This window comes from Melitaea cinxia, chromosome 30 (assembly GCF_905220565.1).
Source record: "Melitaea cinxia chromosome 30, ilMelCinx1.1, whole genome shotgun sequence".
NCBI classification, from domain to species: domain Eukaryota; kingdom Metazoa; phylum Arthropoda; class Insecta; order Lepidoptera; family Nymphalidae; genus Melitaea; species Melitaea cinxia.
Window position 1 is genome coordinate 7,576,254 of NC_059423.1, and position 20,617 is coordinate 7,596,870.

The 20,617-nt window shown below is 35.5% G+C and overlaps 1 protein-coding gene across 1 annotated transcript; it reads left to right on the plus strand.

Annotated features, from left to right (window-relative positions):
* The first annotated feature begins 946 nt into the window (after positions 1–946).
* Positions 947–16,606, plus strand: LOC123668149 (WASH complex subunit 2-like). The gene is made up of 11 exons (XM_045601941.1): positions 947–1,038; positions 1,996–2,083; positions 3,971–4,098; positions 5,473–5,561; positions 6,515–6,633; positions 7,291–7,404; positions 8,743–8,818; positions 11,419–11,624; positions 12,120–12,218; positions 12,570–15,507; positions 16,212–16,606. Exons 1-11 carry the CDS (start codon positions 947–949, stop codon positions 16,304–16,306), a joined length of 4,044 nt encoding a protein of 1,347 aa, XP_045457897.1. The 3' UTR covers positions 16,307–16,606.
* The last annotated feature ends 4,011 nt before the right edge of the window (positions 16,607–20,617 follow it).

Genomic DNA, 20,617 nt, shown 5'->3' on the forward strand with positions numbered 1-20,617 from the left:
TTATTGAGATTTTTTTTAAAATATTATATTACAGGTACTAACAAAGATGGAGGGTGATATGGCATCCCTCCGTAAGGCAGCTCCGAACTGGACACTGGCTGGAGACAAGCAACTACTCGGAATGTTGCAGCAGATCCATCATGTAAGAATGTGTTAATATAGGCTTAAATTTTGTGACATCACTAGCTGTAACCTGTGGTTTCACCTGTTTTAATTTGAGGAAAATTCATAATAACATATTATACCAGTAAAACCCATAGTCTTTCTTGGTAATGACCAACTACTACTATCTATCCCCTCTACTAATAATAATAATAACAATAAATAACTTTATTGCACACAGTAATATATAACAATTATATAAGAATAAAGCTTAAAGGGAAAAAATAATATTACATCGCATGCAAAGGGCGGTCTTATCACTAGATAGTGATCTCTTCTAGACTACTCACAATAATTTTTCAATTCTAAATAGTAGTTCTTAAGATTACAGCATTAAAAAAAATTAACAAGCTATGATTGATTGATTGCTTGTGTTGTATGTTTTGTATTCAAATTAAAATCAAAAACAACATTATTCAAATAGGCTTCAAAAAGCACTTTCAAATTCTCATTTCGAAAATTAAAATTTTCAAAAGATCATTTATTTTTAAAAATAAAGCTTCCACCAATTCGGAATGTAGATTCTGCAGAGAAGGATCAGTAAGGAACTCGGCAGTTACTCTTTTGTAAATAATATATAAACTGTGTTTTACATGGGGAAAGTACTACTACTACTACTACGACACTAACTGTAATTTTAAATCGGTTGTTACCATGACTAAATTTTAGTAAATTTTTAGTGCTTAAAAATGTTCATTTATCTGATATTTGTTTTCATTTAATTGTTGTTATGTATTCAAATGATCTGTATTGATAATTATTAATTTTATTCCTCCAGTCAATAATGACAAAATGTCAAGAGGCTAACCTGAAGTTAGACGCTATGGTGGATGCACTGGACACCGCCAGCATTGATCTACAAAATGTTAATAATAAGTAAGTATCTGGGCTCACGCACAACACTTTGCTAAAGATCATGACATGATCAAATGCATAGTTTACGATTCTATAAAGGACATACAGACAAACATTCATTTAATAGATTATAGCCGTGCTTACACGCTCACGAAAGGTATCATGCGGAAAAACGTGATTTATCACACCTACAGAACCCTCCATTTGAAGGAACGCAGTTAAGAGTGAAAGACCTAATATGGCTTAGAAATGGTATATATAATGGTATATATATATGTATTGTATCTGATTGAATTTAATGTTTCTAACTTGTACCTGAACACTCTGGTTTTGCGGCGCGTATGCATGTTAGGCAAAACAGCCGTTTAGGGTAAACGCCTGCGGTCGGGGGTTCAATTCCCGCTCGGGATGGATTGTTTTTGATTTGTATGTGGCGACATCTATCGCGCGAAATACGAACGACTACAAACTACGTAATTAGAGAAAACTGACGTATGCTACATCGCGCTATCAGAGTTTTCAAAGTGATTAAGTATATATACAAGATCCCGACGACAACTGTCGGGGCGTTAGCCCGCCAGACACAACACCCGTCTGGTTGGAGGATCCTCCCTTTGTGAGGGTGGATGCAGAACTTCACAAACCATATTCCTCCGCATCACCAAATGTACTTTTACAAATGTCTGTTTACGGTCTTGATGTCTGTCCTTGTAGGTCTCCCCACTATACTTTGGAGAGCACGTTAAGCTGTCGGTTCCGGTTGTTGCCATATACACCTGATAGCGATCGTTACTCATAGTAGGGAACATATCCGCCAACCCGCATTGAAGCAGCGTGGTGGATTAAGGTTCGATCCTTCTCCTACTTTGAAAAGAGGCCTATGCCCAGCAGTGGGATGATACAGGCTGATTCATCAATCATCATACTTATGTATGCAATCTGTAGTTTACAAACTAAGAAAATAAATATCTTTTCCAGGTTCATGGCTCTAAGCAATAGTCAGTTCATCGAAAGTAGAGTCTATGATGACGACGTTGACATCAAAAGTGACGAAACTACTCGGAAGGTAAGTTTCCATAGCGTGAAGCTTTATAGCCCATTCTTTAATGCAAGCTTCTATTATAAAATAATCTATACATATAATAAAATGGTAGGAAAGTCAAAACTGAACATTGAATATATTTTTTAAAAGAATACTTGGGGTGTGATCTACAATCGATACCGAAGCAAAAAATATAGTTTTTAGAATTTTTGTCTGTTTGTCTGTATGTATGTCCGGGATAAACTCAAAAAGTACCGCATGGATTTACTACAAATTTGGCACGAATATTACTAAGAAGTCGGGTCAACATATAGGCTACATATTAACATGCTATCACCTACCGGGAACGAGCAGTAAACCTTTATTTCCTCGACGCATTCTGTAACAACGTGTAATCTAACGACGCATATTTGAATGTTGTTATTATGTTAATAACCATGCTATAAGCTAGCTTCACACTATAAATAAAGACATTCTGTAGTATATTTAGTATCGGCATTGCACCCGAGCGAAGCCGGGGCGGGTCGCTAGTAATATAATATATAAATGTAACTTTGATAATTATTTTTAAACAAAAAAAAAATTGATGTCGGTTTTTTTGTTTGATAATAAAACAATTATGCTTATAAGATTATATTGTGGACTGCATAAAACCATCTTTTGTTGCTCTGAAAATAAAGTTTTTATTGTTAAAATTATATTACTAAATCATGATATTAAAAAGTGTGTATGTACGTTTATGTACGCACGTAAGAAGTTATACTTGTGGCCAGCCTGTCGTTGGATCCTGTTGCCTGCAAATCCGGGACCCACCAATTAAAGTGGCTGAAGGCTCCCGCAGGGGTTTGGCCGGTATTGCACTCCCAACTACCGACATACGGTCTAGGACTGCCTACCCGGACGTCCTGGATATCACCCGTAAATGGGTTCCCCTGCGATACCAAAAAAAAAGCTAACTTCACGTTCCTAACTTCTTCTTCGTTGACTAGCTAACTTCAGGGTGTCCGGTTTTTTCGTGACGGTTTGCCCGCGTATTTTTTTTTTTTTATGTCACTAGGTCGGCAAACAAGCGCACGGCTCACCTGATGGTAAGCGATTACCGTAGCTTATAGACGCCTGCAACACCAGAAGCATCGCAAGCGCGTTGCCGACCCTATCCCCAATCCTCCCAGGAGTTCTGGTCACCTTACTCACCAACAGGAACACAATACTGCTTGAAAACAGTATTATTTTGCTGTGATCTTCTGTAAGGTCGAGGTACTACCCCAGTCGGGCTGCTCCATATTTTGAGCAGGAAATTCCTGCTGTGCCCTACCTCAGTTAAATAGCGTATTGTTAAAATTTGCGCTCACAATTTTTCTCTAACGTGCTAAAAGAAGTATAACTTCAAAAGTAATCTAAAATTTTGGTAGGGCACAGCAGGAATTTCCTGCTCAAAATATGGAGCGGCCCGACTGGGGTAGTACCTCGACCTTACAGAAGATCACAGCAAAATAATACTGTTTTCAAGCAGTATTGTGTTTCTGTTGGTGAGTAAGGTGACCAGAGCTCCTGGGGGGATTGGGGATTGGGTCGGCAACGCGCTTGCGATGCTTCTGGTGTTGCAGGCGTCTATAAGCTACGGTAATCGCTTACCATCAGGTGAGCCGTACGCTTGTTTGCCGACCTGGCTGAAAATAAAGAAATGACGAGATAATTTTACTATTCCCCCCTTCGCAGTTCCTTATTTATTTTCTAAACTATTTTACTTTTGAAATAACCAAATGATAATTTTCAGAAACGTCCAATTTGACATCTCCATTTAAAAAAAAAAACTTAAAGGCATAGATAACAGAATTTATAGAAATACCGCTGTATTTTCTTTACATATTAATTAAAATTATATTTATTATTAAATAATACTTTTTTCAGCAAGACATACCCCAAGTTGTACCAGAGAGTGACCTCCAGAAGGTCAAGCGCTGTCTCCAACAACTGGAGATGATGCATGAGCCCGTTCTCATCGTGGACAGCGATAGCTCTGATGATGAAGATAGCAGGTAGACTTGGATATTTGATAAGCATTTATTTTTATTATAAACACTATTAATTCATTCGGGTTTTTTAAAAAAATATATCACTAGGTCGGCAAACAAGCGTACGACTCACCTGATGGTAAGCGATTACCGTAGCTTATAGACGTCTGCAATACTAGCAGCATCGCAAGCGCGTTGCCGACCCAATCCCCCAGGACTCTGGTCACCTTACTCACCAACAGGAACACAACACTGCTTGAAAGCAGTATTATTTAGCTGTGACCTTCTGTAAGGTCGAGGTACTTCCCCAGTCGGGCTGCTCACTATTTTGAGCAGGAAAGGAAGTGGAGGAAGGAAATTTCCTACTGTGCCCTACCTCAGTTGATATTACTTGATAGCTTTCAATAGTGTATAATTGTGTTGACTCGTAAACGAAATAACCGACTTCAATTACATCGACAAGTAATACAAGTTAAGTAGACGAAAAAAATTAACAAACACACTAGTCGCCACTACGATTCTCGAGGGTTTCCCTCGATTTATCTGGGATTCCATCATCAGATCCTGGTTTCCTTATCGTGGTACCACACTTGGGATATCTCCCTATCAATAAAAAAAAGAATTATTAAAATCGGTTCATAAACGACGAAGTTATCCCCGAACATACATAAATATATATACGGTCGAATTGAGTAATCTCCTCCTTTTTTGAAGTCGGTTTAAAAATGAACATATGATTTCGCTAATATCAAATACAAATCAAATTGAACCACAGACTAATAAATACAAAACACATGCTACATACCTTTAGAAGGAGACTGATTTCAGAAGAATGTTTAAATTAACCACACACTCCATACCATTTCTAAGCTCAACTAAGCTGTATACAAGACATGAGTCCAACAGAAGCAGGAGTTTGGACACGAGAGAGGTTCACAACTGAACTCAACGACTTGTATTTGACTGATGCTTAGTGTATAGCTTGTGAATGGTATGTATGTGTGGTTTCATTTGATTTAAAGTTGCTAATAAGTGTTACCAACCGCTCTGGTAGTGGTGCAAGTAGTCGCCTAAAACACCGACGTTCGATTCCCGCCCGGGATGGATATTTGTATTTGTAGAAATCTTTCTTTCCTGTTTGAATGCCAATCCTTGTGGGTCTCCCCACCGTGCCTCAGAGAGCACACTAAGCCGTCGGTCCCGGTTTTTATCATAAATACCTGATAGCGATCGTTACTCATAGTAGGGAACATATCCGTCAACCCGCATTGGCACAGCGTTGTGGATTAAGCTCCAATCCTTCTCTTACGTGGAGAATGAGGCCAATGCCCAGCTGTGGGATGTTACAGGCTGAATCGTCATTAAGTGTTTTGGTAAATTGTACTATTTATATTTCAGTATGGTCCTGAAACCCAAAGACGTGTACGCGCACCGTCCCCTGCCTCACATCATTGGGTCTCAAGCTTGGAAGAATAAATGGCATGCTGGTTAGTTAACAATTGTCACGCTTTACATTTATACTAATACTAGCTGACCCCGCAAACGTTTCTTTGCCATATATGTTATTAACCCGCTTAATCCCCCCCCCCCCCTTATAACTTAGGGGTATGAAAAATAGATGTTGGCCGATTCTCAGACCTACCCGATATGCACACAAAATTTTATTAAAATCGGTCGAGCCGTTTCGGAGGAGTTCAATGTTTAACACCATGACACGAGAATGTTATATATTAGATTACAAAGCTAACATCAGAAACTACTAGATCGAATTAGTATTAATGAAATTAAAAAAATATATTTAAGGTCTGTTTTACCAGTCGTGGATACAGATAATCCTGTAAATAAGTTACGAATAAACTTTAACAGCAAGAGTTAGATAGGGTATTAAGACCTGTATCTCCTCAATTAATAAAAACAATATTTTGATTGATATTAGCGATTATTAAATGGAGCGTGTGTTTAAGATCGCACGGCAGAAGTGAAAACTTCATTGCCAATCGCAGTCAAGCAATAACGCAATAAGTCCCGAGTTCACCCGATCAAGCCTTTCACCTCAGAGCGTGACGGATCAGCCCAACTTACTTCATACGAAAAAATGTGTTTTCACTTCAAAATTTTCTCCTAAATTTAGTTTAATTCGATAGTAAAAAAAATAATGTAACATAAACTTTTACTGGATATCGTCATCCGTCAAATAGCGTTATCCATAACCGGAACCGGTGAACCAGGTCCTGAGTGTTAAGCAGCAAATATCAAGGAAGGCTATAGGCTATACAACTTCACGATCGTCAACACTCAATAGGACTGTGCTTGCAGGTCGAGCCGGTCTTCAGGGTTGTGGATTTGGTACAAAATATTTATGTAACATACAAAACTCCCCTTTAAAACACATACATAAATCCCCAAAACAAACAGACACATACTGTATGTAATCTTCCAGGTCTCCTACCAGAAGACAGTGACAGTGACAGCTCACTATCCAAGCAAGACGCTGAGCAATACTCGGACTCAGAGCCCGAGGTAGCCGTAGAGGTGACAGACAAACACGCACCGAGAACAGTGAGTAAATTTTATGTAGTTTAGAACAAAACCTGTGTTAATATATTGAGATTTTATTCATACAAGTCGTTGATCCGAAAGCTAGTGCGCTTATTCAAATTTGATACTTTATCAAATAATTAATATTTTTCCGTTATTAAAAACATGTAAGGCATATAGTGTTAATGTTTGAAGCTCTCGCGAGTCTATTTCTTTGTGACTGACTACACACTCTCCTCACCGTTGATAAAAGGTTATTTGATACGCTTCAGCCTGTTATAACCCACTGCTGGGCCCTGTTGTTCCTATTGGTGAGTAAAGTGACAAAAGCTCCTGAGGGGAGATTGACGGTAGGGTCGGCATCGCGCTTGCGATGCATCTGGTGTTGCAGGTGCTTACCATCAGGTGACCTGTACGCTTTTTTACCGACTGAGTTAATTAAAATAAAGGCCTCTTCCCCCATGTAAGAGTAGGACCAGAGCTTAATCCACCACACTGCTCCAATGCGGGCTGGCGAATATATGATATAAAAAGCCCTTAAATATCAAATAACCCTTTTTTCTTTTTAGCATCTAATCTCCACAAGAGGTCTACGCCCAGCAGTGGGATGTTACAGGCTGAATCTCCAATTATTCAAAAGTGCAAATAATCGTGTTAAGTACAAAAAATTAATTGTAGATATCGTCATCATCGTCAACGGAGTCGGAAGTTCTACCTCGAGCGGGCCAGCCGGCCGCGTCGCCAGCAGAGGTGGCAGCGGAGCTGGCGAGGCGACTGGCCGCCGCGCACAAGGTACAGTGTGTGCTATTTCTTCATTTATTACTTCTTGCATAAATATAATCAAACACTTTTACGTAGTAAAAAAAAGGAAAAAAAAACAACAGTACAGAAATAAAATTAAACAAAAAGTAGTTACAAAGACAGCATGCAAAGGCGGTCTTATCGCTTTAAGCAATCTCTTCTAGCAACCTCAGGTAAAAGGAGATATGCTACTTACATAGATCTTATCTTTATTTATACCGGCGTGGTGGCAAACAAATTCACGTTACGATTTTGATGGTAAATGGATACGCTTATCAGGCATAGTTATACGACTAGACGTGTGCCATACCAGGAGTGTCTAGATAGCTCTGGTCGCTTCACTTCAGCCTGTAATATTCCACTACTGGGCATAGGCTTCTTTCCCCATGTAGGAGAAGGATCAGAGCTTACTCCACCACGCTGCTCCAAAGCGGGTTGCGGATATATTCCCTACTATATGAGTAACGGTCGCTATCAGATGTACATGGTAACAACCGGGACCGACGGCTTAAAGTGCTTCCCGAGACACGGTGGGGAGATCCACAAGGACTGCACAAACACCCAGATCACGGCAAACACCTGTATGGCTAATACAAATATTTGCCATGTGTGGGGATCGAACCCGCAACCGCCAGAGCAACAGGTGCAATCCATGGCTGTGACCGTTGCGCCAACGCGGCGTCTAATAGCTCTGGTCATAGCAGTATTATTAAGCTGTGATCTTCTGTAATATCGAGGTACTTCCCTGGTCGGGCTGCTGCAGATTTTGAACAGAAGTAAAAATATTAAATAAAACTAAAGTAAACATAATAAAAACTTTACTTTTCACACAAATCAAAATTGTTATTAAGAATTATTACTGTTTAAATAATAATCTTAAAATCAGATGTAGGTAATTTACTTCATTTCTTTCTATAAAGATACTAGTGGACCCGGTAGAGATTGTCCTGCCCGGAATACAGCTACCAAAGATTACTCACTTTTCGATAGCAGCGCCACCTACCGGGTCCAATTGTGTTTTCAAACCATCCATAAACCCGTAGAAATATACGTACAAAATTTTAACCAAATCAGTCCAGTAAGTCGGGAGTTCAGTGACAAACAAACAAACAGAAGAAATATAATACCTATATACAAATGTGAATCTATATAAATTATTATCTTTCTGCCATTTCAAAGGGGTCATCCATAAAAAACTTTCGGAAATATGCAGAAGATTGCTTACCATGATGAGTTATGACAATGAGGACATGGGTGTCCAAAATATCAAAATTGCTAGTGACGTATTTTATGGACTATTATTGTTACAAATTTATTATATGTCTACAGGTACCCACTGAACCTCAGACAATGTTACCTCCGGAACCCATCAAGAAAGTCTACGGGATGGACAAACCCTTGCCAGGTATGAAAACAACAAAGCACTATGTATAATAATAACAATGAAATATTTTAAGTTTCATATGTACGTATTAGCGTTCTGGTGTAGAGTTTGACTCTTGCTCAAGGCAGATATTTTTATTTGTAATTTTTTTTCGTCTGGGTGGTCCCAACCTGTATACTGTTAGTCCTAATTGTTATTGTACCCGCCTGATAGCGAGAGTAACTTATAGCAGGAGAATTATTTTCTAACTTAAATTGGACCAACTTAGTGCTTCAAGTCTCTTTGAGAATGGAATGCTCAAGAGATTTGATTTTTAGACATTTAAGCCTTTTCTGAGGATTCATTTTTAACGATAATTATAAAACTATAAATAAGTAACATTAACAATAATTACTAGAAAAATGTTCAAAAGGTGGCCTTATTGCTAACTATAATAAAGGCAGAAATGAAAATTCTGTGAAAAGTGACCTACTAGAGTGAGATAGATATGTTTTTCTTTCTTTATCATGTCGCATTTTTGTTTATCGAATTTCAAATTAAAACGATTCATATAAAGTTTCACTTCAAACAAAATCAGCCGAAAAATTAAAATGGCCCGGGGTGCTGAATCTTAAAATACCCCACTGGATATCTCTTACCTCAGGATGGATTTACTTAGGTTAGGCTATGGTATGGTATGGTATGGTTAACACGGGCTGGTTTCCGCAACTCGACGACTTTGCGCCTATTTTGCGTGTGTGGGAGTGATCCGATTCACTCTTGCCATCCAAGCTCCTCCAGAAACTTTAGAAGTCTTTTCGGCTTCTTGAAGATCTCCGGAAGTGTCTTCAGGGTGCCAAGATGTTGTGCCCGGTATGCCGCTACACCTGGACAGTAGAGAAGTACATGCGTAGCCGTTTCCTCTGTTCCCATGCAAGCTCTGCATAGGGGACTGTCGGCTATGCCCATATTAAATAGGTGTTTGTTATACGGACCGTGTCCAGTCAGTGCCGCAGTTATTAGTCTCAGTTGGGGTCTGTCCAGATTTATTAGAATTCTTGACAATTTGGCATCAATTTCTGGCAGCGCCAACTTGGCTTGCCTACAGTCCTCAACTTCGGACCATAGTGTAATGTGTATGCATTTCATGCGTTGTCGAATTTGGCCTTTGAGCCAGCAAGAAGGTAACGGTATAATCGGTTCGGCTCCTATGGCCGTCGTACTTGACCCCCTTCCTGCTAGCTCATCTGCCCTGTCGTTATCGCGTGTGTTGTTGTGACCTTTGATCCATTGCAGTGTGATGTCATTATTTTCACCTACCTGCATCAGGGTGTTATGGCATTCATAGATTAGACCTGAAGTGCTTGAGTTGCTATCTAGTGCCTGTAATACTGACATGCTGTCTGATATGACATCATAGACACTCATATCTGTATGATAATATACGGATGTGGGAATCCTTTACGTTCCTTCTCCCGATTGTTCTGGCTGCCTCAAGTATACCCAAGCACTCTGCTTGGAACACTGAGTTGTAGGTGCCAATGGGTAGTGATATATTAATATTTAGGTCTTCGGAGAAAATACCGCTACCTGACCCTGTTTTCGTTTTAGAGCCATCCGTGAAGATACTCAGGTCTTGCCCATTTAAGGCTACACGTGAGTCTTCTTCCAGCTGTATTTTGTATTTTTTATCAAAAATATATTTGATCTGTATTCCGTCATTTGGTGCTTCCATGAACGGAATGTCTTTGGCTATGTCTTCCAGAATCTTTATGTGTGGTGTGCCTGTTGAACACAGTAGTTTGTGAGTCTTTAGTCTTACTGCAGTAGTTGCAGCTTCTTGTTGGATAAATAGGTGAAGTGGCAGAATATTTAGCATGGCCTCCATTGCTGTTGTTGGTGTGGTTCTCATGCTGCCCGTGATTGCCATGCACACCAACCTCTGCCAGCTTTGTAGCTTGGATTGCACTGTGGTGAGGAGTGTTTTACGCCACCACACCACAGCTCCATAGCTGATCATGGGTCTAATGACCGCAGTTAGGTTAGGCTAAATTTCAATAAAATTAAGAAAGTAATTTTAAATGGTTTTATCCTGATGCACGACCAAAAACAGATAGACAAAAAATATAATATAACTAACTGCGCCCGCGACTTCGTGCGCGTGGAATTAAAAAAAAATGTTGTTCAGTTCTCAATTACAAAAAAAAATCTAAAATAAAAGTAGCCTAAGTTACGCCTTATTACATCAGCTATCTGCCAGTGAAAGTCTCGTCAAAATCGGTCCAGACGTTTCAGAGATTAGCCGGAACAATCAGACAAACAGACAGACAAGAATTGTAAAAAATGTTTTTTTGGTAAATGTACCGTATATACATCCATATGCTATTAGTGAAAAGCGGCTATTTTAATATTACAAACAGACACTCCAATTTTATTTGTTTGTATAATTATATATAACTTTTATATTGTACTAAAGAAACTCTAATTTAATTTATTTGTTTACATATAGATTTTATATTCTACTAAAGATAGGAGAAATATCTGGTCGTCAATGGTATTTTATGAATATTTAGTATTAGTAATATTACTTCTTGAGTTGAAATCATTTTTCCTAATTCGTCTTATAAATAAATTATTTTCAGCTGCAATATTCCCCACCGAGCCTCCACCGCTGGACGCCTACGATTCCGACAAATACTCAGACGATGATATATTTGCCGAACTACACAAGAAACCGCATCAAAACAGTTACAGGGACTCTCAAAAGTCAAATTTCTCCAACAATATTGTTGATGAATTGTTTGGTGTTTCAAAGGACATCGGTAACATTGTACCAGATTACGATCAGGTGAGGATTATATTTGTTTATTGGAGAGAGAGAGAGATAAGAAGAATAACAGAAATTACTTAGATGATCAACCCATTACAATTTATAATATAATAATAGTAATAATAAGAGAAAAATGGCGTGAACTCATGTGTGTTGCCCATAGTCACCACGCTGGGCAGGCGGGTTGGTGACCGCAAGGCTGGCTTTGTCGCACCGAAGACGCTGCTGCCCGTCTCCGACCTGTGTATTTCAAAGCCAGCAGTTGGATGGTTATCCTACCATCGGTCGGCTTTTTAAGTTCCAAGGTGGTAGTGAAACTGTGTTATCGCTTAGTCGCCTCTTACGACACCCACGGGAAGAGAGGGGATGGCTATATTCTTTAGTACCGTAGCCACAAAGCTAATAAAAAAATTACATAAATGACATTAGAATATGAAATTATACGTAAATAAATAAATATACATACAATTCAAACACATTTATTAAAAGTTATATCATGTATTATGTCAACAGGGTAACGATAACAGAGACAATTCACCACTGTTTGACGATGTGTCAAGTTCCAATAAACAAACAGACGAACAAACAGCCTCCACTGATACTAATATAAAGGTTAGTCGTTTAACAGCTTTATATTTTTATATGTATTTAAAGGTATTTATGAATTTTAGGTCGTAAAACTCGTGAACAATTTCTTTCTAAGATATTTTGAGTGTTTAGTCCAAAATATATATATTTGTTTAATTTAATATGTGAATAAAAATAAAGCCCTAAATGTGTCAAACTCGAAAATGGCTTTACCAATACAACCAATTATTGTTTTCTTTTTTTTTAAGTTTACTAACTTTATAGAGATATAGGGACAGCGTCTGGTAGTTCTCTAGTTAATACAACGAAATCGTATTAATATTTATCGATGTGAATTTTAAATATGTATTCAATTTAATTTATATGTTATTACAGAAGCCAATAGGCGGTATATCCTTATTCGGATCTAATAAAGGTGCGGAGAACATCGGCGCCGCCATCTTGAAACGTCACCAGAGGAAATCGTCTACAGAGGACGATGCTAGTGATGAACAAACAAAACCGGTAAAACGACCGGAAAAAGATAAAAACGAAAAGAAAATAATTGAAGACCTCTTCACTAAACCGACTGTCAAGAAAAAAGATACAAGCAAAAAAATAGATAGCGTAAAACCTGTTGATAAAATTAATAATAAACCTAAAGATAGTAAAATAGATTTGTTCAGTGATAACATATTTGATGATATAGATGATATCTTTACCACAAACGTTACGAAACCTAAAAACGATAATAATACAAAATCTATATTTGACGACGATGATCTTTTTGCGGACGTAGTTGAGACAGCAACACCGAAAGACAAAAAAGTGAATGTTGAGATAGATAAACCGAAAGATAAAAATGATGAAAAGAGCATATTTGACAGTGATGATGATTTGTTTAGTGATAATGTCAAAGACTTAGCGGCTAGTGATGATAACACTATTTCAAAAGCTAATGCAAGTACAGTAAGAACTTTAGAAGCCAATAAACACAATACATTAAATTCTGAAGAAGTTAGTAAAGAAACTGTAAATAAAAAAGTTAAAAGTATATTTGATGATGATAGCGATGACGATTTGTTTTCCGATATAAAGATTAAAAAAACTGAATTAATAAAAGAAAAAGATGCTGTGAGTGTTGTTCCCAAAGCAGAAACAAATATACCGAGTGATAATTTATTTTCAAATCGTAATTCTAATGTAAATAAAAATATTACAAATAAACTTAATACTGTATCAAAACAATTTCAAAGTCCGAATTTATTTGATGATGATGACGATGAAGACCTCTTCGGTATAAATACTGAACAAAATGTCAAATCTATTCTCAAAATACCACTAAGTACTGAAAGCAAAAATTCTCACGAACCTGTAGAAAAAGACAAAATTAATAATATTGTTGATACTAATGTAGAAAAGAATAAAAATCTTTCAAGTAATAGTATCAATGAAATTATTAATTCAGAAGATAATCTAACTACAGAAAAAGAAATTACAATTAGCGATGTCATAGAGACTACTCAAGTAATACCGTCTTCTAGTAAAGATGGAAGCTTAGATGCTAATATTCTAAAGAAAACTCTTAAAGAAGACGAAATAATGTCAGAAGAAAATAAAGAACAATTACATAAAAAAGAAACTATAAATAATGGTGAAAATTTAGATGTCTATATAATAAAAAAGAATAAACGAGACGAAATAATATCAGAAGAAAATAAAGAAGAGTTACATGAAAAAGAAATAAATACTTCTGAAAACAAAGATGCTAGAGTTGAACTTAATGTAGATATAATTAAAGATAAAGAAGATAATACACAAAAAGAATCTCTAATTTCTGAACCATTAATACCAGAATTGAAAGAACCAGATATATTCAGTGACATATTCAACGATATACCACCCGCTTTTGAAAAACCAAACGAATCCAAAAGAAATAAAAACGTAAACGCTCTATTCGAAGATGATTCTGACGATGAAGCGCTATTTTTCAAGAAAAATGATGTGATCAGTGATGAAAAGCCAGATTTAGACTACAGCACTGATAGATTCAGCATATTTCATGATGAACCGCCAGATATTGACGTCGATTTTTCACAGAAACCGCTGAAAGCTACAAATATAACTAATGAAAAAGATAACGATGATCTATTTAGTGAAATACCGCCAATAAATAATGAAATAAATGACAAAATCGAAAATAAAGATTCTAGTATTCTTGTAAATAAACCTTTCGAAGCGGTAGATATAACCAAACTACTGGAAGAAACTGATGTAAAGCAAGAAGTTAGTATAACGCAACTTCTAGAAGATGAACAAGATGATACTCAAAGTGAAGATAATAGTAAAACAGAATCTAAAGTAGAACAAATAATACAAAATATTGAAGAGAACGAACCTGAAGAAAATAGAGATACACAAATATCAGAAGAAGAGAGTTCTAAGAAATCTATAGGAAAACTGAAACCGATGAGTTTGAATATTAACGTCAACACGTTACTACCGGGAGCTTCGCCTAAAAAATCTAAGAATAATGAAGAAACAGATGGACAAACAGTATCCACTCATAACGATGCTATTAAAGATGGTCCTAATACTGATACAAAAATGGTGAAAACAGTCAGTTTTGAAGGAGATCCAGATTCCGAAGTGTTGGACAATAAACTGTCTAAAGGAAGGGCTAAAATACAAGTCAAAAGACGTCCGTCAACGAGACGCGCTAGATTAGAGGCTGTTAGGAAATCTGGAATTGACTTTGGATCAGATTCGACAGATAATTCTGGTTCTTTTGATGAACTTAAAACTAAAGCCACAGAATATGGAACTGATTCGCCTGTAGACAGAAATAAAGATAACAAAAATATTGATAGTCAAAATATCATAGATAATACAAATGTAAATAAAACTACATCTGTTTCAATAGCAGAACCAAAACAAAAACCAGAAGTCAAATCAAAAGTTGTATACATTCTAAATGATGAAGACATATTTTCTAACACAGCGGAAACTATACATAAAAATGATAAACCAAGTAATATTAGTACCGAAGTCACAAAAGAAACTAATCATAAAAAAGATTCATCAAAAGATAAAGATATAAAAGTCAATACAAAAGATAGAAAACCATTATTCGATGATTTAAGCGATGAAGAACTATTTAGTAAGAAACCGGTACATAAGACTAAAGAGAGTTTATTTGACTCGGACAGTGACGAAGAGTTGTTCAGTAAGAAGGAGAAGAAAGTTGAACAGAAAAAAGAGAAAGTAAGAGTTTCTTTATTCGACGATGAAAGCGATGATGATCTGTTTTTGAGTAAAACAACTAAAGTTTCAGGTGAGTTTTCTAAGTAGTTTTTTCAAGATTATTCAGGGTTCTAATTGTAATCTTTGAAATGAAAATGCAAGTAAATATATAAGTTCCATCGAAGGCAGGGCATCAGGATATATCCTGCTCAAAACCTGAAGTAGCCCGACCGGGGAAGTACCTCCACCTTACAGAAGACCACAGCTAAATAATACTGCTTTCAAGCAGTGTTGTGTTCCTGTGGTGAGTAAGAATACCAGAGCTCAACAATGCGCTGGTAAATCTCCCTGCGTTTGTTATAAAACAAAGTCACCCACCGTGTCTGTCTGTGCGCGTGTAAACTCTAAAATTACTGAATGGATTTAGAAGTAGTTTTTACCAAGAAATAGAATGATTCCTAGAAAAGGTTTTGATGTATAATTTAAGATTTTGAGTGAATTGAATGAAATATTTTGTTAAGTCGGAGTTACTTTCTCTCTCCGGGAGTTTTAATCAAAAACACTGGCTTCCCTTAAAATATAACAGATCCGTGTATTGCGAAGTTATTTTTCTTTTTAACTAAGTTTAAAAAAAGGAGGAGGTTCTCAATTCGACTTTATTTTCTGTGTATATATATTCCTCATAACTTTTTACTGGATGAACCGATTTTGGTGATTCGTTTATCACATGCATGCGGCACTTGAAATTATTAAATAACTCCAAGTCTTGTAAAAATATTTAATATTATATTTTAGAAACTAAACCATCAACAGGACAAAATCAACCAACGAAAGCTACAGAACCTGTATTTGAAGATCCTCTGTCGATGCTAGGGGACGATGAGAGCTAATGCTTCATTAGATGTAAAAAAAAAAGAATTAGAAGGAGAGGTAAGAAAGAGGTAGAAGATGGTAAGAAAAGGATAGTCTTTTTAGGCTTTTTTGTAGGTATCAAGGAATTTAATAATTATTAAATTTAATGTAAATTTGGATTTAAAGAAAAATCTATTTTCATTTCAATTAGTTGATAAAAATTTACAAAAATGAAATAAATTACTATATATAAATATTGTACAAGGCTTAGAATTGTGTTGAGAATGGAATAATTCGATGTAATTATGTATTACTTCAAAATAAATGTGGCTGTAAAATTGAAATTATTAATGTAGGTATAAAATTGTAAATAATAACGAAAATCGTTAAATTTTTCATTTCATTATTAAAATTACATTGATCAAGATAGTTAACAAATGTCGCTTTATTTTATTAATCAGTCATCATCATCACTTCAGCCTATCGCCAGCAGTCCACTACTGGACATAGGCATCCACAAGTTCGCGCCAAAAATGGCGTGAACTCGTGTGTTTTGCCCATAGTCACCACGCTGGGCAGGCGGTTTGGTGAGCGCAGGGCAGCCTTTGCCGCCTCTTCGGCCAGTATATTTCAAAGCCAGTATGTGGTAAAATAGAACGTTTGTCGTAATGTTTTCCTTCAAAGGGTTGTTATAGACACAACGTTCAAACTTGTCAATAATATGTCAAGGGACGTGGCAAACCGAGAGACAGTGTTGCAGAACAATGGGAATAGGCTATAGCCAAAATAAAATATGTTTTAAAAAATTATGACTGAGCAGGACTTGAACAAAAACATTCGAGAAGTATACCTTTGATCTACTATTCGTTTCAACTTTCTTTAATTCATCTACTTCTGTGACTCGTTCATTCGTTAAATAAATCAGCCAATCATTCGTTTCATTCTTTTTTTTTCTTAACACACAGACGGCCACAGTTCCTTAGGTAGACAACTGTGCAGCCTTACCGATCTTTGGTTACGTTCTCTTTCATACATTCTCATCGTAAATGATCCACTTTTCGTCACGAGTTGTCAATATCTTCAAAAATAGTTTGATAGTATGTCTTACGAGAGAATCGCAAATGAGTACACGGTCCATTGGGTTTTTTTCAGTGAGTTCATGTGCCACCCATATATCGGTTTTTTTTTTCAAATGGGTCAAAACTGTTTTATGGTCAATTCTCAAATCTTCAGCTATATCTTAACTACTCAAATATCGATCTAGCTACATTTTTTTCAAAATGTCGTCACGTTTATTCGTCATTGGGTGACCAGAGCGAAATGCATCTTTGACATCAAAATTACCTAATTGAAAACGCTTAAACCAAATAATGTGCTACCCTTACTGACACTGCATTTGGTCCTTAAACGTAACAAATCTTTTTCGTGACTTGACTCGCATGTTTCTCTTTTTAATCTTTAAAATGTTCACGAATCTCTTCATTGAATATATCACCCATTTTCGCAGGCAGAATCAAACGAAAATTGGCGGGAAATTATTTTTACTTTTTAATTTAATTATTACCATGAAGGTAACTAAAATGTCACCTTTTCGTGGTGTCAAAATCAGCCAGTTGCAAACAATACAACCAAAGAGATTTTATTGCAACTTTTTACTCGAAAATACGCAAACACGTTTTCCTCGACCTATTAGATAAATTTTTTTTTGTAATAAATATACTTGCATATAAGTATATATTTAATTTCGTTTTCAAAAATCAAAATCAAAAACAGCTTTATTCAAATAGGCTCCAAGAGCACTTTTGAGCCAACAGTTAGTCAGTCAGTCAATCAGTCAGTCAGTCAGTCAGTTCAGCATATTGCAGTCCACTGCTGGACATAGGCCTCCCCAAGTTCGCTCCAGACATTCCGGTTTTCCGCAATCCTCATCCAAACGGATAAAATATATTAAATTTTCATCTGAGCCAACGGACCAACCAAAGTCAAACAATTTCATTCATTCTTTTCATTATTTTCAGTGACTTAATTTAATTTTGTTCTATATTGTCCTTACTACTGTCATTCAGCTGATGCGTGGATAAAGGGCTTACAACTGGTTATGTATTGCAAAATACAGTATCCTTTCTTATAATTTTTAATTTAACTTACAATTAGAAAGGGCTTAGGAAAGGTTTATCTTGTTACATTATTAATCGTTTCATTACAATAATTTTTTGGGTGCTGTCGAGTTCAGTTGGGTCTTATTTTTTTAAATAAAACTAATGACGTAGGAAATTCAATGACGCAGATTTCTAGTTTAATTAAATCAAACTTTAGCCACCAGATCATCGGCATCTGAAAAAAATATGTTTGAAAATCAAGGACTTAAAAGAATATTGAAAATGGTCTTTTTTTATTGAGTTTGCCTTCTCGACTTCATCGAACAATTTCTACTTTGTTTTCTCAATCACCACGACGAGTAGCGATAAAAAAAATTATATCGAATCGACAAAACGTAAAGCCATACAGCCATATATTCAATGTAAATACAAAAATATTAAAATGTTAAATATGAGCTTATTGTATTGTAATTAATTCAGTGTAACAAAATACCTTTTGGTAACATTTGTGCCCAAAACTCTGGGTTGCATTTTCTTATATATAATTATTTTTCATTGCTCATTTATGAATTTTTTACGGTTGGAAACTTTGTTGGTTTGCGTATTAGCTGTATGAATTTATAAATGTGCTGTATTGTTGAACTGTTTGTTTCCTAAATAAAATGAAAATAAAATTTACATATATACAAAACTTATGGACAAAATCAAATATAAAATAAATATAAAAACAGACGTGTTCCTAGAATATAATTATTATAAGCTGTACTAAATGTCGAGGGCCTGCTTCACTTGCTAACAATGTATCAAATTGCAGTAACTTTGCTCGAGATAAACTAGAATTTGTTTTACAGTCTGCAAAACTTTTATCTATTAGATAAAGTGGTCTCAGATAATTCTCTTAAACATTTACAAGTAGTCAGTGAAATTGGTCCTAAATTAATGAAATTATAACGTGCAATGAGAGAAACTAAACATTCCTTTATTTAAACTTGTAAATATATATAATTATGGCACTAATTTATTGTTACATAGAATACTTTTTGTTATATTTGTTAAAAAATATCAATTGTACATAATGATTAAAAGTAATTGCTTGATTAAAGTCCTACCGGTATTGCACTCTCCCTATAATCTATCTTTATATAAAAGTTTCGTGTCACGATGTATGTTAGCGATAAACTCCGTAACTATTGAACCAATTTCTATCAAATTTTGTAAGTATCTATAATTTGGTCCAACTTGTGACATAGGGTTTTTTTTATCTCAATTGGACCCGGAAGGTGGCGCTTCTATCGATATGTAAGTAATCAAATTTGGTAGCTGTTTTCTGGGCAGGACAACGTCACATTACTTTACACATATACATTTTTTTTTTTCAAATGTTAATTCATCAAATAAATTTTATTTTAGTTTTATAAGGGAGAAATTGATCTAAGTAGGAATTGACTTTAGTATTTATTATGTCACTTGTTATGCAAGCATGTGTAATATATTATTTATACATTTATAAATAGAAACATTGTATTAGAATCAAAATTTATATTTTATTTGTGACTAGGTTATAAGCGAGATTTCCCCATTTTTATACATCATAAAGTGACATTTTTCCGCCTGTTATCTTACCAGGCCTTTTAATATCAAGATATTTAAGATCAAATCGGGATCAAACTATCACATTTAAACAAACAAACCAATTTTTTATTTTTATTAATAGATTATGACACATCCAGTAATCTACTAATGTATTGATCTCAAAATGAAATTACAGAATACTGAATAATTATTGAGTGGGAAAATAAGAACAAACATAACATTAGTATAGACATTTTAAATTTGTTATTTTTTAATAGTTTTTAATGACTTTCGTGTACGATATAAATATGGTGTATTTTTAGTAACTTGTGTAATTAAATGTTATAAATTTTGCTACACTATGAAAAAAAAAATATTTGTTATATTTTGTGTTGGTTATTCACTTATTGAAATATAATAACTAAGTGCCTAAGTATAGTGATTTGTTAAGTTTATATTTTACCAATAAAATAGTTTTTATTCAGTGTGTTTTTGTTTTTTTTAACACAATGATAAACTTTGTTATCATGGATAAAGGAGATAAGTCAATTTATAGTTAAGTCATAAATGAAACTTTAAATATTATACCTTCGCACCTATTTATAATTAAAAAAAATGTCACATGGCAAAAAGGACTTCAGTCACCAACATAATTATTGAACATTAAATAAATTAAAA

Bases quoted from the DNA above. Each gene is read 5' to 3' on its own strand.
- LOC123668149 (XM_045601941.1), top strand. From the start codon at position 947: ATGACAAAATGTCAAGAGGCTAACCTGAAGTTAGACGCTATGGTGGAT. The intron at 6,634-7,290 runs GTGAGTAAATTT...AATTAATTGTAG, and splicing joins ACAAACACGCACCGAGAACA to ATATCGTCATCATCGTCAAC. The intron at 8,819-11,418 runs GTATGAAAACAA...AATTATTTTCAG, and splicing joins GATGGACAAACCCTTGCCAG to CTGCAATATTCCCCACCGAG.